The following is a 17,975-nucleotide window of genomic DNA, read 5'->3' as shown; positions in this document are numbered from 1 at the left end:
TGGGAGAAAACGAAAACTATACTCCAAATTATAGAGAGAAACCTGGAGAATACTTGGGAAAATACCAGGCCATGCTTACGTAGCCCTGATGAAACCATTCTATACACACACTCCCTAAGAAAGCATGTTTTAATGGGGCGCCTGGGTGGTTCAGTTGGTGAAGCATCCGACCCTTGGTTTTGGCTCATGTCATGATCTCACGGTTTTGTGGGTTCAAGCCCCACACTGGGGTCTTTTCTGGCAGTGCGGAACCTGCTTGGGATTTTCTGGCTCCCTCTCTCTCCCCCTCTCTTACTTACACTGTCTCAAAATAAATAAATAAACTTTAAAAGTAGTATGTTTTAAATGAGCATAAAAATGTTTCTCTGAAAAAAACCCATGCGTGAAGAGACTCAGTGTTCCTCTGACCTGATGGTATCCTACTCCCTTCCAAATACCTTGTCAGCACTAGCTGCACATACCCCTGCTCAGAGCATACCTGGGGGAGGGAGAGGGCAGGGGCCAGTAGAGCTGCACTTGCTTCACCATTGAGTATATCTTTGCCTTAACTAGCCGAATTGAATTGTATCCTTTACCCCAGCAAACCATGTCCTTGCAATCACTATGCATAAAAAGAAAAAAGAAAAAAAAATTCATCCGTACCTAGGTCACATAAAAATCTAGACTGGAAATGGCTGCAAGACATTGTATCATGTTACTCAATAAAAAGCTGTTTGCATGGATGGGAGAATCAACAAATTAACAAGACTTTCTGACAACCAACAGTAATACTGAGGTTTCTCCCTCAGAAGCTGAGAGTACCCAATGGGAAGAAGACAGCAGTCAAATATGTGGTAGGTAAGAGCTTGGGAAAGCAAAACACTGGCTATGTTCTTTCATTTCAATGTGACTTTGGCCATTTCTTCCCAAGCTTTCCTAACTCCCCACTCACTCTTTCCCTAAAATACTTGTTTGTTTCTTTAAATCACCTGTCACTCTCCTGGCAAAGAAACTAAAGTTATACTCAAACTTAGTCATAAACCTAAGTGCACATGGGACTAGCCAGCCACCAGTTCCTGGCCACTGTGTGATTGCTACAGCCTGCAGGTGCAATAGGTTTGCACTTGGCATTTCTGCAGGAATGGAAGTGGTGTGTGTTAAGTTTTTTAGAATGTTTATTGTTGGCAAGGTTTTCCACTTGTATTTTCTTTTATAGTACAACAATTTTTAAGTGAATGGAATGTTCGGTGATAATTTGGCCACAAGGGAGGGAAATTTAGCTCAGGGACTGAAATGTACTCAATAATGGCAAAAGAGACCAACAAAATGAATAAATAATTCAAATCAGAAGAATGCTTTAAACGCTACAGGTCCTTAAAATCACACATACAAAAAGCACTTGCCCTTAATACAGACTAAAGAGCACTGTACTTGGAGCCAGAAGACATCCAGCTTTGAATCTGGGCTCCACTACTTGCTTGCTCAGAGACCTTGGGTAAGTCACATGCCTGCTCTGATGCTCAGTGTCTTCAGAAACCGAGTGAGGAGATTCAGCTGGTGATCTCCAAGGTTTCTTTCAAAGCCACTGTTTTGTGATTAGCTTTGTAAAGAGGTTCAAAACATTTCCCAAGCCCTCTGAATTTGTCTTGGCCTCTGGGTTCTGTTAACCACACAGATTGTTTCTTGCCTTTCTGTCTAGATTTCTCAGATTCTTAAGTGTTCCCTTGGATCAAAAATAGGCATCCCACAGCAAAAACACTTTGTACCTTCCTGATTTGAAGTCCTCAAGGCAGTACAACCAAGAGGCAATAGAATGAACAGGTGGGGTGTATGACACTAATTTTAGGTGTCTGGGTGGATTTTCCTGATACTGGCAAGTAGCCCTTCCTACGAATGTTCCAGGAGAGTCTGTGGCAACCATGAGTATGTTAAAACTTGGGTAAAATTATGTTCATGGCTCAAAATCTGGAAGGTACCTGATGCTTTAAATTGTTTTTATTAAGGATTTTGATAATTAAAGTAGCTACAGCATTAAAAAGAAACTATACCTTTACTTGATATTTCTTTGGAAATATGCCAATCAGCTAGTGTACAATTACTTACTAATTACCCTTCATATTTACATTTGAGTTTTAATATTAAAAATTTTGTTTTAATGTTTATTTATTTTTTGAGAGACAGAGATACAGTGTGAACAGGGTAGGGACAGAAGGAGAAGGAAACACAGAATCCAAAGCAGGCTCCAGGCTCTGAGCTGTCAGCACAGAGACTGATGTGGGGTTCAAACTCACAGACCACGAAATCATGACCTGAGCCAAAGTCGGACGCTTAACTGACTGAACCACCCAGTTTCACATTTTTAAACAATTATATGAAGTGACTTCAGACACCCAGTTTCAAAAAGCTTTCCTGATTTTTACTTTACTATTTAACTTTTCTTTTTCTAAACCTAAGGAAAAGTTTCAAATCTTTCAAATTTCTCATATACTTAAACTTTGCATTTCAAGTTTCTGGGAGGACCTATGACCACAAACTTAATAATTATATTAATTATGGAGAGAACTGAACTAATTAAAACTATGTCTGAGGATCATCTACTTGAACCATGGAATATCCTGTAGGAGCAAACATTCTTCAGATCTATTTTCTAATATACATTTGGGGAAAAAAGTACATCATACTGGAATCCTAATTGATATTTATGGTCTTTGGAAACCTTGCATTTTGTGAGACTAATCCCAGGAAGGATCTAAGGGCTTCAGCAATGAGAGTTCATCCAGAGAATCTGATATGGGTGATGTACTAAGCAAGCCGACAGTTATGTTGATGGCAAAGGTTCTGGGTAGACCTGGCCCATCCCCTAAGTCATGGTAAATAAAGAATGGATGGCAGGAGTCCCCAAATTCTAAAGTATTTCTAGCCTAGTATCATAAAACAAACAAAAAAATTAACTTATATAAATGGACTTTGTTTCAGCCTGAAGGAAATGAGAACAAGGCACAAATAAATTAAAATAAACTGAGGGTTGATGGGGGGGTGTGGGGAGAGGGGAAAATGGGTGATGGGCATCGAGGAGGGCACTTGTTGGGATGAGCACTGGGTGTTGTATGTAAGCGATGAATCACGGGAATCTACTCCCAAACCCAAGAGCACAATGTATACACTGTATGTCAGCCAACTTGACAATAAATTATATTTTTAAAAAGATTAAAAAAAAAGACATTCAGGATGAATAATTTTTGTGATTTAGAGAGGGTTTGGTCATCGGAGACAAAAACAGTCAACAGAGAGATTTATTGATTTGTCGATTCATCCACACAACTGTCTCCTATTGTGCAAATCAATCTAAATACACAAAGAATAAGGTGGGGGTCTGCCAGTAAGGGGGTCTCAGTTTAACTGGCGAGATGGTCATGAAAATTAATATAAAGACAAAGGAAACAAGAAAGTAACAGGTACAAGAGATGAGAATGAATATTAATTCCCCTGGGAAGTTTCCCTGAAAGACTGAGTGCTGGGGAAAAGATAACTTGAGAGGGGACATCAAGGCCTTCCAGCCTCCTCAAAAGTAAATTCCAACACTCTTCCTACCTGCTTCCACTGCATCCTGTACATGGAGTGTATCTCTAGTTTCTAGCCAGACGCCTAGCATTAGATGCTCAATAAACTGAATGACTGAATCAACAATACTTGATCTCTAATCCTCATTTCCCTCCTCTATAAAAATGGTAGCATTACAATCCCCCACGGGCTCACGAGAGAATTAAAGGAGGTAACATATGTAAAGTGCTTACACGGCACACTGCCTGGTAGGTGAACAGCTTAATAAAGATCAGCTCTTATTATTAATCTTAGGCATTCTTACCTTTTCATAGGCGAGAAAAATGAGGCTTAAAGAGCTGATATATTACTCCATGATCACACAGATAGTAAGTTTAGAAGTCAGACTTCACCTTATATTTGACTAAGTCCCAAACTCATCTTCTCCCTCTTTTTACATGGTGCTCCTGCTGATTATAGTTATTTGTGTTTGAGCCTCATCACCTTAAGACGGGAAGCCTCTTGAAGACAAGGATCATGACTGTCCAAGAAAGACAGATATTATATGTTTTCACTCATATGTGGATCTTGAGAAACTTAAAAGAATCCATGGGGCGAGGGGGGCGGAAATAGATGCAAACAGAGAGGGAGGGAGGCAAACCATAAGAGACTCTTAAATACAGAGAACAAACTGAAGGTGGACGGTGGGGGGGGGTGTGTGGGGGTGAAGGAAAATGGGTGATGGGCATTGAGGAGGGCACTTGTTGGAATGTGCACTGAGTGTTGTATGTAAGCCAATTTGACAATAAATTATATTAAAAAAATTTGATTGAGGCTAGCTGGACCTCAAATACCTCAAATGTAAAATGAAGCATTAAATTGTAAGACTGTAAATTCTCATTTTAGTTTCAAACTGTCTTCTGTGAAATCATTCAGTGAATTAAGCAGCAGAGTTAATATCTGATACAGCTAAACAGATAATGCTTTGTTGAAAATTTACTATACTAGGAAAATACCTTCTCAAGTCCAAATTTGCTTCGCTCAGAAGAAAAAAAAAAAAAAAGGAAAGATGTGCGCCTTCCAGTTTGATATCACTATCCATTCATTCAGCATATATTCATTCAAGACCTGTCATGTGCCAATTTCTAAATCAGTTTTAATACATACAGATAATTAGGGTCATAAATGACTTCTTGAAACAATAATGAATGAAGACGACACCCTTGTAGAATAATGGGTTAGTCATATTAACTCTGTCAAATAGTGAGGTCACGCTCTAAGGTCACAGAAAACACAGCCTTTAGATTTAGTCCATAGACTTTTGAATCTTTGTACTACATTTTTAAAAGAATGTTCTTTTTTTTAAAAAATGTTTTAATTATTCTTTGAGAGAGACAGAGAGACAGAGAGACAGAGAGAGAAAGAGAGAGAGAGAGAGAGACAGAGAGAGAGCAGGGGAAGGGCAGAGAGAGAGGGAGACACAGAAACCAAAGCAGGCTCCAGGCTGAGCTATCAGCAAAGAGCCTGATGCAGGGCTCAAACCCAGGGACTGTAAGATCATGACCTGAGCCAGTTTTGGATCCCCAGCCAACTGAGCCGCCCAGGTGCCCCTAAAAACACCTTTCTTGAGGTATAATTCACATACCATAAAATTCACCCACTTAAAGTGTACATTTAATGGTTTTAGTACATTCATGGAATTGTGTAACTATCACCAACACTGGTTTAGAACATTCTCATTACCCCCAAAAGAAAGCCCATACTCATTAGCAGTCACTCCCCATTACTCTAATCCCCAGCCTTAAGCAAGCACTAATTTACTTTTTGTCTCGATAGAATTGGCTTCTTTCACTTTAGCATAGTGTTTTGAAAGTTCATTCGTGTTATAGAGTGTATCCACGCTTCATTCCTTTTTATTGTAGAATAATATTCCATATAGATGGACCACATTTTATTTATCCTTTCATCAGCTGGTGGACATTTGGGTTGTTTCTGCTTTTTGGCTATTATGAATAATGCTGCTATAAATAACTGAGTATAATTTTGCGTGTGTGTGGACATATGCTTTTATTTCCCTTGGGTATATACCTAAGAGTGGAATTGCCTGTTCATATGGTAACACTGTTTAACATTTTGAGGAACTGCCAGACTGTTTTCTAAAGCAGCTGTACTATTCTGCACAACGTTTCAAGACACACACACACACACACACACACACACACACACGAATAACTATTTGGTGTAAATGTTGCAGTAGTTCTAATGGAATACCGGCATAGGTAATAAGGTGATTCTCCAAAGTTAGAAACAAAAAATAGAAGCAAGGCATATTTTTTAGTTTAGCTACGACTGCTGTAGGACAATCCTAAAATTTGTATGGAACCAGAAAAGACCCCCGAATAGACAAAGTAATGTTGAAAAAGAAAAACAAAGCTGGAGACATCACAATTCTGGACCTTAGGGTGTATTACAAAGCTATAATCATCCAGACTGTATGGTACGGGCACAAAAACAGACACATAGATCAATGGAACAGAATAGGGAACCCAGAAGTGGACCCTCAAACATATGGCTGACTAATCTTCGACAAAGCAGGAAAGAATATCCAATGGGAAAAAAAAGTCTCTTCAGCAAATGGTACTGGGAAAACTGGACAGTGAGAAGAATGAACCTGGACCATGTTCTGAAACAATACTCCTTGAGAGGTGGGTTTGAGTCTTGGTCATCACTATATATTAAGGGATACCCTAGTGACTAAGAGTGAGTATTAAGTATTTTTTGAACAAATAAATAGCTCCAAGAAGTCACTGTGCAGTAAAGGATAACCTTTGCCCAAAGAGACATGTGGCTTTTACCCTTGGCTCCTGGGAGGTAATCTCTAAACCTTTGTAATTTCCTGACCAATAGGGTGTTTTTGTTTGTCTGAGAGTTGTGGGCCATGCCAGAGAGTCTATGCTAATAATGTGATTTATGGTGAGGGCTTTGGGCCACATGGTATCAACTCAACCTCTGGAGGGGCTGGAGACTAAGGTCAGCCATGCAGGTGGTCAACTACGTCTATGTGAGCAAACCTCGATAAAAACTCTGGACACCAAGACTTGGGTGGTGCCCTGCTTGACAATACTCCATGTGTATTGTCACACATCGTTGCTAGGAGAAGCAAGCACAGTCTACACAACTCTACTGGGTGAGGACAACTGGCATTTCTGTAGTTGAACTCTTCTGGAGCCTGCTCTATGCACTTCTTCCTTTGGCTGATTTTCATCAGTATCCTTTTGCTATAACAAACTGTAACTCTGAGTAGAACAGCTTTCAGTGAATTCTGTGGGTCCTTCTAAGTGAATTATCAAACCCGAGGTTTGGAGATGCCCAACTTGAAGCTGGTATGAAGTGAGGGTAGTCTTGGGGAATCTCAAACTTTGTCGTTGCTAACAATACTGAAACACTCTTAAAGATAATTAGGTAAAATTTAGTACATTTAGTATTTTTGCAAAGAAGTGGCCCGAAGAATCATCCATGAAACAAAGCATAATGAGATGACTGAAGAAAGTTGCCAGATCCTGGCAGGGCTTTCATTTAACGAAACACGGAATCCTAAGCCATAGGGTTCCTTACCTGAGTTATACACAGCTATATCCCTACTAGCAATGAGGTGTGCTCACTGAAACTATGCTTCATTGTGAAAATATCTTTTCCCAGAAGAAAGAGTGACACGCAAGAGAGAAAACAGGATTTTAATTGCAGTTTTACCTTTTGGTAGTTGTAAGAACTTCTATGGGCCACAATCCCCCCGGTTGTAAAATAGAAATGATGAAGAGATCCCAAAGAATTGGCACAAACACATGGTGAAATGCACGGTGTACTCTGAAGACTATATGGCACAGAAAAAGATAATAATTTGAATTTTTTTCTACATTAGATTCACTCTGTCTTCATCTACTTCACTAAATCTCTTTGGGGAAACAAAATCTGTCTTTCCCAGCCACACTTAATTTCAAAGGGCAAACTGAATGGATATAACTTTCAAAAAAGGTTTTCTATGAAAGCTATAGGAAGAAAGGTTTCCCGCCTCACAAACTGAATAGCATGATGGAAAAAACATTCCAATGTAACAGAGAAACGTTTTCCATGAGTAGACATGATACGTGAGTTAAAAAAAGGATCTAACTGGGATGGCAGGAAGGAAATATCATGAGATGAATGAGGACCTAGGAAATGTCACTTTTTATATCTCTTAGCTCTTCAAGGAGAGAGGATACCTCAAGGAGCTTTAAAACGGTATGCATTCGTTTGACTTCAGTTTTCTCCTGAAAGAGACAAACATTTAGATTGACTTGTTACCTCACTAGTACGTGGCCCCTGAGAAGGTTAATCATGCATAAACAGGGCTGTGACTATATAAACTCAATGGAAACACACCTTTCAATTAAGAAGGCAGAGTTAAGAGGGAGAGAAAAAGGATGCAAAATCCCTGCGTGAATATCATATGGCAGACAGACACGATACATGCATTACTTTCTCGTCGCTCACCACTGCCCAAAACCAATGCCCGACCCTCGTCCTATGTTTCATTCCCAGGAAGGGCCGCACCACATGCACACACATTGTTCAAACTAGAAAACCAGGCACCATCTTCAGCTCTCAATTTTCTCTCCTGCTGCATTTAACGAGTCACCCAGTGCATGGATTCCATCTCCTAATTTGTATTAAAATCTCTCCTCATTCCACCAACAATTTCTGCCCCCTTCCAATCTTTTGCCCTCACTGCAGACACAGTTCTCTTTCTGAAATACACATCGTACCCTATCTTACTTCTGCTTGAGTTATTTCAAAGGCACTCTTTTGCCCTCAATATTACAAGTCCCCAGTCTTCTTAATACACCTGACACATCTCCTCATGACATAGGCCTTGATGCCCTCTTTTTTTTTTTTTTAATTTTTTTTTCAACGTTTTTTATTTATTTTTGGGACAGAGAAAGACAGAGCATGAACGGGGGAGGGGCAGAGAGAGAGGGAGACACAGAATCGGAAACAGGCTCCAGGCTCTGAGCCATCAGCCCAGAGCCTGACGCGGGGCTCGAACTCACAGACCGCAAGATCGTGACCTAGCTGAAGTCGGACGCTTAACCAACTGCGCCACCCAGGCGCCCCGGCCTTGATGCCCTCTTTAGTCCTTTATCCTTCCACTGCCATTCAATTCTAGCCACTGGTTAGAGTCTTTTCAGTTCTCTTCCTCTGAGCAGGTCTTGACCCGATGCCTTAGTTAAATATCCCACCTGTCGGCCACAGGCTAATTTCCCACTATGTGGTTCCTACGCACTATGAGAAATATATGTATGGGGCACCTGGGTAGCTCAGTTGGTCAAGCGTCTGACTTTGGCTCAGGTCATTATCTCGCAGTTTGTGAGATTGAGCCCCTCATCAGGCACAGAGACTGCTTTGAATTTTCTGCCCCCCCCCCTGCCCTTTCCCTTCTCTCTCTTTCTCTGTCTCTCAAAAATAAATAAAAACATTTTAAAAAGTAGATGCATATACACATACGTATGTGTGTATATATGTATATGTCTGTACTACTATATAGAAATAAACAGAGATGTATGCTATTGTGGGTTGAATTGTGCCTCCCCAAAAGATGTTGAAGTTCTCTCACCACTCCCTCCCCTCCTCACCTACGAATGCAATCTTATTTGGAAAGAGCCTCTTTGCAGATATAACCAAGTTAAGATGAGGTCATACTCAATTACAAAGGGCCCTAATCCAGTATCACTGGTGTTCTTATAAGAAGAGACACCAGAAGGCGGCCATGTAAAGGCAAAACAACAGGCACAAGGGAAGATGGACCTGTGAAGATGACGAAGGCAAAGATTGATGGCCGCTATTAGAAGCTAGGAAAAGGCAAAGCAAGAGTCTACCCAGAGGCTCAGAGGAAGCATGGCTTGGAGGACACTAGCTTCCAGAACCGTGAAAGAATAAACTTCTGTTGTCTTAAGCTACCCAGTAAAGAAACCCACTGGATAAAGAAATTTGGGCTTTCTTTACCCTGAAACTAAAGCGCACAATACAAATGATTACAGCAGGTAAATGAAGCCAAATCCATATGCTACAAAGAACACTCTGTTTACAGTGAGGAGAATACAGTTGAGTGACTCGAATGTACATTTTTGTATTCAGGGAGAGGCATGTAGTACAGTGACGATAGTAAAATTTTCTGTATATTTGTCAGATCCCTCCTCAGAGTGTAAGTTCAGAGACTGTTGTTTTCTCCTCTTCATTCATCTATCTTCAGTATCGAGCACACCCACAGGTAATTCCTAAGTAAATATTTGTCACATGAATAATTTTTTTTTAAATAACTAAATTATTCACAATAACCCTACAAAAGTATCACTCCTGAAGGAAAAGGTCTTACTTTGTCTCCTCAGTACTCAACATCTAGCAATGTTTTTGGAAGAAGAAATTGAAACAATGTTCAGAAACTAAGTAACTTGCCAAAATTTAACTAGTAAGTAGTAGCTCACTTAACACTTCATCTTTACTGTATCACAGGGAGGAGAGAGAAAGAAAGAATACACATTAAATCTTTTAAGCACGGACCATGCTTCCACATGGAAGTAGACGGCAAAACACAGAAGGAAAATGGCCAAGTCCTTGTTTCTGACATCACCACCGTTAGAATAACTGGTAGACATTTGATACTGGTGACTTAGGTCACAGACAGAGATGGAGAAATAATCATCCCATTTAATTCATTTCTAACTGCTCACCTCAGGAGTTATTAAAAATGGAAAGAACTTCTGTGTTAGAAGCATGGTTCATTGTAACATTGCCATAGTATAGATGTCAAAACCCCATGATCCACTTTGCAGCTTACTTTTTAATTGTATTATTCATTTTGAGACAATATTCTATTCTACAAGGTATTACTTAGAAAAAATTCTTTTCTTTTTCGAAATGCTTTATTTTCTAAAATAGCAATAAGCAATATTACAAATGTGTGGATTCATTACAAAAGAGCTGGTTTATAATGGCACTTTGTCTTTTTTTGATGTACATGTATTAGGTAGCAACTGACGAATTTCATTAATTATAAAAATAAAGCGCAACTTTCTGAATTTGACTTCAAAATAACCTCAAAATTATTTTTAACAGCAGCGTATGTTCTATCTGTAAATTTATGCTACTCACTTTTATACATTTAAAACAGAAACCAGCTTTGTGCTTTATAGCAACTATACATGGGGCAATTTGGATAATGCAAATAAATGAATAACAGCAGCACTAATAGAGCTGATCCTATTTGTGATGGCTCATTAACTCTGGACAGGATGCAACTCACTCCCCTGGATCAGGAGCTGATAATGGTACAATGTGGAGCTATTAGTAAAAGAAGGTCGCCACAGGAAATTAACGGAAGGTCTGTTCACTCATTGGGAAGTCAGTAGCCCCTTTTGTACGTGTAACTGCATTAACCCAGGCACTCAAAAAAGTCAGCGGCAAGTAGTTTGGGTACGACTACTACCGCCGCTGCTGCGGCCGCCACTGCTGCTGTTACTACGACTGCTATTGCAGGCTCGCGTTTATCAAGCTCATGGTAAGCAATGTAAGCATCTAATTACTTAAGCCTTATAGAAATGCTATCAGGTCGTTACAAACCTTAGCTTCACTTTGCAGATGAGGAAACGGAGGCTTGGGAACGGGCTCTAAGCCACATACCAATGAATGGTGGAGCCTTGGTTCAAACCAGGCAGTCTGACTCCAGAGCCTGTTTTCCTAACTGTTCAGATGATGACAAACCCCATCCCTAACCCAGCCCTGCCTCACCTCCAACTTCATAGAATCTTGGACGACAACAAGCAAATAAGAATCCCAGAATTTCTGTCTGAGATGTAAGCTGGGGAGAGACACCAACACAATGACTTCCCAGGAACAATGATCAGATTCTAGGATGAGAGGGAAAGGGGGAAATGTGGTTTGAAAAGATATATTCACTAAACCTGTTGTTTTCCGTATAAACGATAGCATTAAAGCTGAACAAAATTTTAGCCCATGGGATATGCTGATGAAATAATACAGGGAGCACAATCAAAAATGTTGATAAACACTGACATTCTGTGACCTCTAGCCTGCCATTAACAGCTGTAAGATCCTGGGAAAATCATACCTAGGAGCAATATTCCTCGGGGCTGGACTAGATCTCAAAGGCAGTGTTTTCCAAATGTTGGTCTTGGAAGCACTATAACAATTTCTGTGCTCTGGAGGAAAAAAAAAAAAACTAACTACAGTGTAGTAACTTTCTCATAAGGCAGACCATATTCACATTATTGTCCTTAATTCTGAAATCAGAATTACAATACATCCTTGTTATTAACATTTCAATTACGAAATGATGATGGTGAAGTACATGATGGAAGTTCTCCTTTTCTTTTTTAATGCTTTTAGCAGAACAAGAACTTGCTTACTTCAGCTCTTTCTAGAAACTTTTGAAAGTTATGAAATCTCACACAGGGAACCAGAACTTTGATATATTTTGCAACTTAAAATGTTCAAGGTAGTCTACATTTTCATAGCACTTTATATATAGTTCATTAGATGTTTTCACATGAATTATCTCAGCGCTTGATAGTCTGCTAGACAATCTCATTTCCCACAGATTAAAAAATAGAATTCAGGAAGTTGTTAAGCAACTTGATCAAGGTTATGAAAGAAGAGCCAGATTCCAATCCATGGCCTTTCACTTTAAATCCTGTCTGCTTTTCTATCTGTAAGTGCTTCATAAATCTGACCAAACAACAGGATCATAAGGAGAATGTTCTATATACAGAGAACTAATAAATCCGAGTTTCTGGGGCACAGGGACGAAGAGTTGTATCTTTTAAGAGCTCTGCAAGTGATTCTGGTATGCAGCCTCATTTGGGAACCATTCCTGAACATCAGATGGCTCCTGTCTCTGTCCACTCAGCCTCACCAGAAGGAGTAGGAGCACCAGACAGAGCTTGGTGTTTCTGGGCAAGTTCTATCACTGAACCTCAGTCCTTCATCTGTGAAATGAAGAGAATGATGCCTAATAAGTAGCGTTGTAAATACAGTTGGCCCTTGAACAAGTCAAGATTTAGAGCTACCAACCCCCCTGTGCGGTTGAAAATCCACATGTAACTTTTGACTCTCCAAAAAAACTTAACTACTAATAGCCTACTGTTGACTGGAAGCCTTGCCAATAACATAAACAGTTGATTAAAAGTATGTTGTGTGTTATACATATTATGTACTGTGTCCTTCTAATAAAGTAAGCTAGAACCAAGAAAATCTTAAGAAAATCATAAGGAAAATACTGTACTGTATTTATCAAAACAGCAAATTTATGTCATGTGTAAAGTTTAAGATGAAATGTCTATATCAATATTGCTTACTGATAGAAAGCACCATAGATGATATAGGTATTACTAACATTCAACATAAAAAATGAAGAGATATTGCACAATCTGTATTTGTATGTAAGTTTTGATAAATTTTAATTTTTTATAATAGATGGGTGTGTATCTTAAGTCAGTAAATGATAAAATAGACTAGAATCTACACACATTTTGTGTATCCATGACATAATTAACCTTTTCTTACTTTTTTCCATATTTCTAAACCTACACAGTTCATCTGTTTTTCCAAATTGTTGCAAATTTCCAATTTTTTTTCTAATGTATTTATTGACAAAAAAATTCGTTTGTCAATGGACCCACAAAATTTGAAGCCATGCTGTTCACTTGTATGAGAAAAAATTATACATAAAGTGGCTGGGTATGGTAGTCACTCAAAAATGGAAGCTATATGGGGCTCAGTCAGTTAAGCGTCTGACTCTTGATTTTGGTTCAGGTCATGATCTCATGGTCACGAGATTGGCTCTGAGTTGAGCTTCCAGCACTGAGTGTGGAACCTGCTTAAGAGTCTCTCTCTCTCTCTCTCTCTTCCTTACCCTCCCCTGCTTTTGTGAGCATGTGCACGCACACACACTCTCTCTCTCAAAAAAAATGGAAGCTATCTTAGGATTAATATTACTACTACTATTACTAGAATGAGTATACTGCCTAATAAAATGCTCTAACATTTCTAAGAATAAGGTATTTATTATAAATGGTGATGATTACAGTATTTTCCTGAAGCAAATCCACAACAATTATAGACAACCCACTCATTCACAACCTTGGGACAGTTTCTAGGTCTCAGTTTCCTTTTCTCCCTGTCTGTGGATTTCTAAGTTATCTCCTGGCTCCAAACGTCTAAGACTCCACAGTTGTATTGAATAGTTAAAGGCCCAGTTTGAGGATGTGGTTCTTACTTGAGTATTCAATAGGTAAAACTGAAATAATTCGTACTTACAGGTGACAAGTCTCTATAGTTATGCTGGCATTTTCTATCCAGACAAGTCTATCTCCAAAGCTGGATGTTAGCTTCTTTAGAGTTTATAATTCATATCTGTCTAGCATCAAAAATACTTGAAACAGTTTGCTGAAAAAGTTATAATAAGGCAAAAACAGAGCCAGAGAAAGAGCTAAGAATCTCTAACAAATGTGGTAGAAATGGAAGAGAAGGGAAAATAGGGCAGAGAAGATGATTTTTTTTTTCAGGAAACTAGAAGAAACTATTGAATGTGAAAAACTTCCCATTAAATTAGCATTGAGACTTTCGACAGTTTCAAAAATTATGAAAATACGACTTTTTCTTAATGTTTCTTACTAAAGACTGAGAATATGAATGATCAATATGCAGATACAAGCTAAATAAAGGATTTTTTTCTAAGTAGAATGGGATTTATGTATTAAACTCTTTGAGGTAGTAGTGAGTGATTTTCTTATAGTGATTAACTTTACTCTTGTCCTTCTAAAAAACTATACACTGCATTTAAACATTCCATCCCTATTCCTCGATGATCTTGCTATTGTCTGTTCCTTCCCTCTTTTTATAAAACTCAAGTAGGTTTTAATCATGAAAACACAGGCTATTATGGTAATGGTAACAAGGATCCAAAATTATATCCATTACAAATTCATATTAAGTTGTAGTTTTTGATCCCTTGAGCATGATTAATTTGATTTATTGCTTTTACCCTTTGCTCTAGTTGTAATCAAAATGAAAACTTTTTCCTGGTTTTAGGCGTAGTTTTCTTGCTATTTCTTTGCTGTCACTGCTCTGGCCCAGGCTCCCACTTTGCCCCACCTTGGCTCCTCTAAGAGCCTCCTCTCAGCAGGTCTCTTTGGCTCTCAGGCCTTGCACTTCAAAGTCCTACAACTGTAGCTACATTAATCTTTCTGAAACAGAACTATGATTACGTCTTTTCTCCACTAAAACTCTTTCCTGGCCACCCATTGTTAGCCATAGTCCTATCTGCCATTCAAGTATCCACTGTTTTCTCCCAAACTACCTGTCTTCTTACTGTGTTCCTGGGGGGTACTGTGCTCTTCAGCCAAACTATGTATTAGTGCCTATATGCAGTCAGAGTTATCTCACCTCCTTTACCATGGCATTGCCTCTTTTCGTATATTCTATAATTTACATTTGCACCCCCACAAATCCAACAAGTCACAATCCCAAGAATTGAAGGAGGCATGTTTATACTTGTAACCAAATGTCCAGCACTACCACTCCATATTTAATATCTATAAAAATTCATTCTTTCACTGCTGAGATAGGATTCCCTGTCAGTTGCCAATGTATGTGAGGCCAGCTGGCAGGATTAGTCTAGAAAAGACAGGCCACATTGAACTCCTATGCAACAGGAAGAAAGGAAACTGAATTTGCTGACCTGTCTTATTTATTTTGGTCCATTCATCATGGTACTACAGTGCAAACAGCTTTGCCGTAGATGTCAGGAGACATGGAATTTAGTCCCATTTCATGATCAATCATGTAACTTTCAGAAAACCACATAATTTGTCTGTCTTTTTTTTCATTTACCAAATGGAAATCTGTCTTTATTCCAATAGTAAACACACAGAAGGATTATTATTTTATTTGCCATTCCTTACAACATAACCTCTTTCCTCTATGTATTTGCTTTACAATTCCCTATCATTCCCAAAGCTTTTACAGATTTCATAATTCCATTTCAACATCAGTAAAAATCCCAGAGAAGGAAGCAAGCACTAAATATCACAAACAATGTTCAAATATCTCTTTTTAGGCTATTGATTAAATAATCCCTTAGGCCTTTCGTATCTCTACAATAGTAAGACTCTATATGCAAATTTGTATCTGAAATTCACATATTTCTTGTGTATAAAGCAATCTGCAGCCATGTATATATACATCATCTCCATCCTCCTACCTGAGAAGTGCTAGGACATACCACAATTTCCCTGTCTCATGCTTCTAGATCTTACGAAGGTTTAGCATGTCTGTCTCCCCTCTCATATGCAGAAAATCATGTCTGACATTTCACCTTTCTTGTAGTAATTCAATTACAGTTATTCCTTTTACATCGGAATATAGGTTTAGGTTTCCAGCAAACGTGAATTCGGAGCGACTATTTACTGAAACATATTTTATGCTTATTCTTCTTACACTACTAGCTGTTATATTAGAGATTCCAAAGAGAGAAAAATTTCAGCCAATATTATTTTGGGAGAAGCAAGGATTCTCAAAATGTCTACTTAGTGAAATATAAAAGTATATGGTTAGGTATAGCACACAAGAAATGATAGCAATTGCTTGTTCCAAAAACTATGCTGGTGATCCTAACCCAGGGTAGATTTTAAAATACAGATGGCAGATGCATTGAAAACATTCTTTACTAACTTAACTACTAACTTTCTTTCTTCTTACTAACTCCCAATCAGTTGATAAATTGACACGAGAAATCAAACTTCTTTGTTATCCCTATTTTAAAGACTTGCCTGGATGAAATTTGACCTAGCTCACACTGTCAAAGCCCTTCATTAGTTTGTATGCACTTTCAAAAAATTACAGGTATAATAATGAAGAAGTAAGTTTGCCTAGAGTTTACTTGGAGATTTTAGAGTTAATCTTACCCAAGTAATTCCAAAGCTCTAAGTAGATGAAAATTGATGCCTCCAAACACACACACACACACACACACACACACACACACACACACACACACACCACATGAACATACAAATACGTTTCAGGGACAACCAAAGTAGAGGTAATTTCAGAGTCTAATACAAAAGTCACACACACATCCAAGAGCTTTTAGCCTTTCATATTCAGCTGAGACTCAAAGCAAGGGGAAAAAAAAAAACATCCAATGCCAGCTCTCTTTTCGTTGACACAAACACAACATTTGTAGTTTTAACTGAAATTAAACCTCAATTTTCAAATCTTCCATCCTTTATAAACTCTAGAAAAGGTAACATTGAATGATTGAGATAGCAGGACCATACAGAAGCTATTTACACAGAGATGCTAAAACTTTCTGGAAAAATAGAATGGGAAGAAGCCAGCACTTACTTGGCATAAGCCACTGATGCACATATCCAAAGATTCTGTGTAGCAACGAGTCCCATCTAAGACTTTAGGTGCTAGTTCAACAACCAGGGTTGTTCCTTTGGCCTGGCATTTAAGTGAACAGGGGTTGTCTGGGTCATTAGACACAGGAAGCCATTCATAAAACTGGCCATGGTGCTTGACATCATTGTGAGCGGAGCATTGCTGAGCTCGGAAATCGCCTGCTTCTGGTGGGCAGTCCTGGAGAGGAAAGGCAGGAGGGACACAAATAGGTTATGAGGGCAGCCCAAACAGAAAACCTGAAAAGCCATGTGGTCTGTCAAAGTCTTAGAAAACAAAGCAAATGTCCTGGTTGTTCCCGATGGACACTATCATTTCATCTGAGAGTCATATGATTGTTTGACCCTGAAAATGTAAAGATCTGAGCAAGTAATCACCTTGAAATAGTTTTGGATTAAAGTTAAATGGGGAAGTAATCAGCTTGAGGTAGATCTGATTGATATTCGTTGAGAAATAGTCACCTCGACATATATTTTCTGAAAGATGTTGCTTGGTCCATGGATCCCTCCACAATGTAATACTATTTCAATTTCCCTGTAACTTAAGTAAAACTTACTGAAGTCAGTGGGTTAGTTGAAACACATGTCTGTTGCCTCAGTTCTAATAATGAAAGCTATGGCAATACTATAGCAACTCCCTGCACAAAGTTGTAATAATTTCATTTGAAAATTTTTGTGGGATTGTTTGTGAGTTTTTCTAAAATGTAGGGTGCACAGTATCTAGAATTAAATATGGGGAACAAAAAAGAGAAAAGAGCGTTGATGCCTGAATTTCCTTAGCTTAAGGCAACACGGCAGAGTGGAAAGGTATGGGCTTCTTGGACGCGAGCATGGCTGTGATACAGTGGGTCTCTCTGAGTCCAGGTTTCCTTTTGTTTAGAACAGAAGCAATAATACTCAGCTCTCAAAGTCACTGTGAGAATTTCATGGGCTTATGTCAGC

The 17,975-nt window shown here is 38.8% G+C and overlaps 1 protein-coding gene across 1 annotated transcript in view; it reads right to left on the bottom strand.

Moving 5' to 3' along the window:
• The window catches only part of ADAMTSL1 (ADAMTS like 1), a 376,924-nt gene that overhangs the window by 273,101 nt on the left and 85,848 nt on the right, over positions 1–17,975 (bottom strand). Inside the window, exon 4 of the mRNA XM_007098528.3 lies at positions 16,978–17,214. Coding sequence (XP_007098590.2) covers positions 16,978–17,214 — 237 coding nt within the window. The remainder of the gene's footprint in view (positions 1–16,977; positions 17,215–17,975) is intronic.

This window comes from Panthera tigris, chromosome D4 (assembly GCF_018350195.1).
Source record: "Panthera tigris isolate Pti1 chromosome D4, P.tigris_Pti1_mat1.1, whole genome shotgun sequence".
Classification (NCBI taxonomy): Eukaryota; Metazoa; Chordata; class Mammalia; order Carnivora; family Felidae; genus Panthera; species Panthera tigris.
This window is presented reverse-complemented; position numbering and strand designations above follow the sequence as displayed.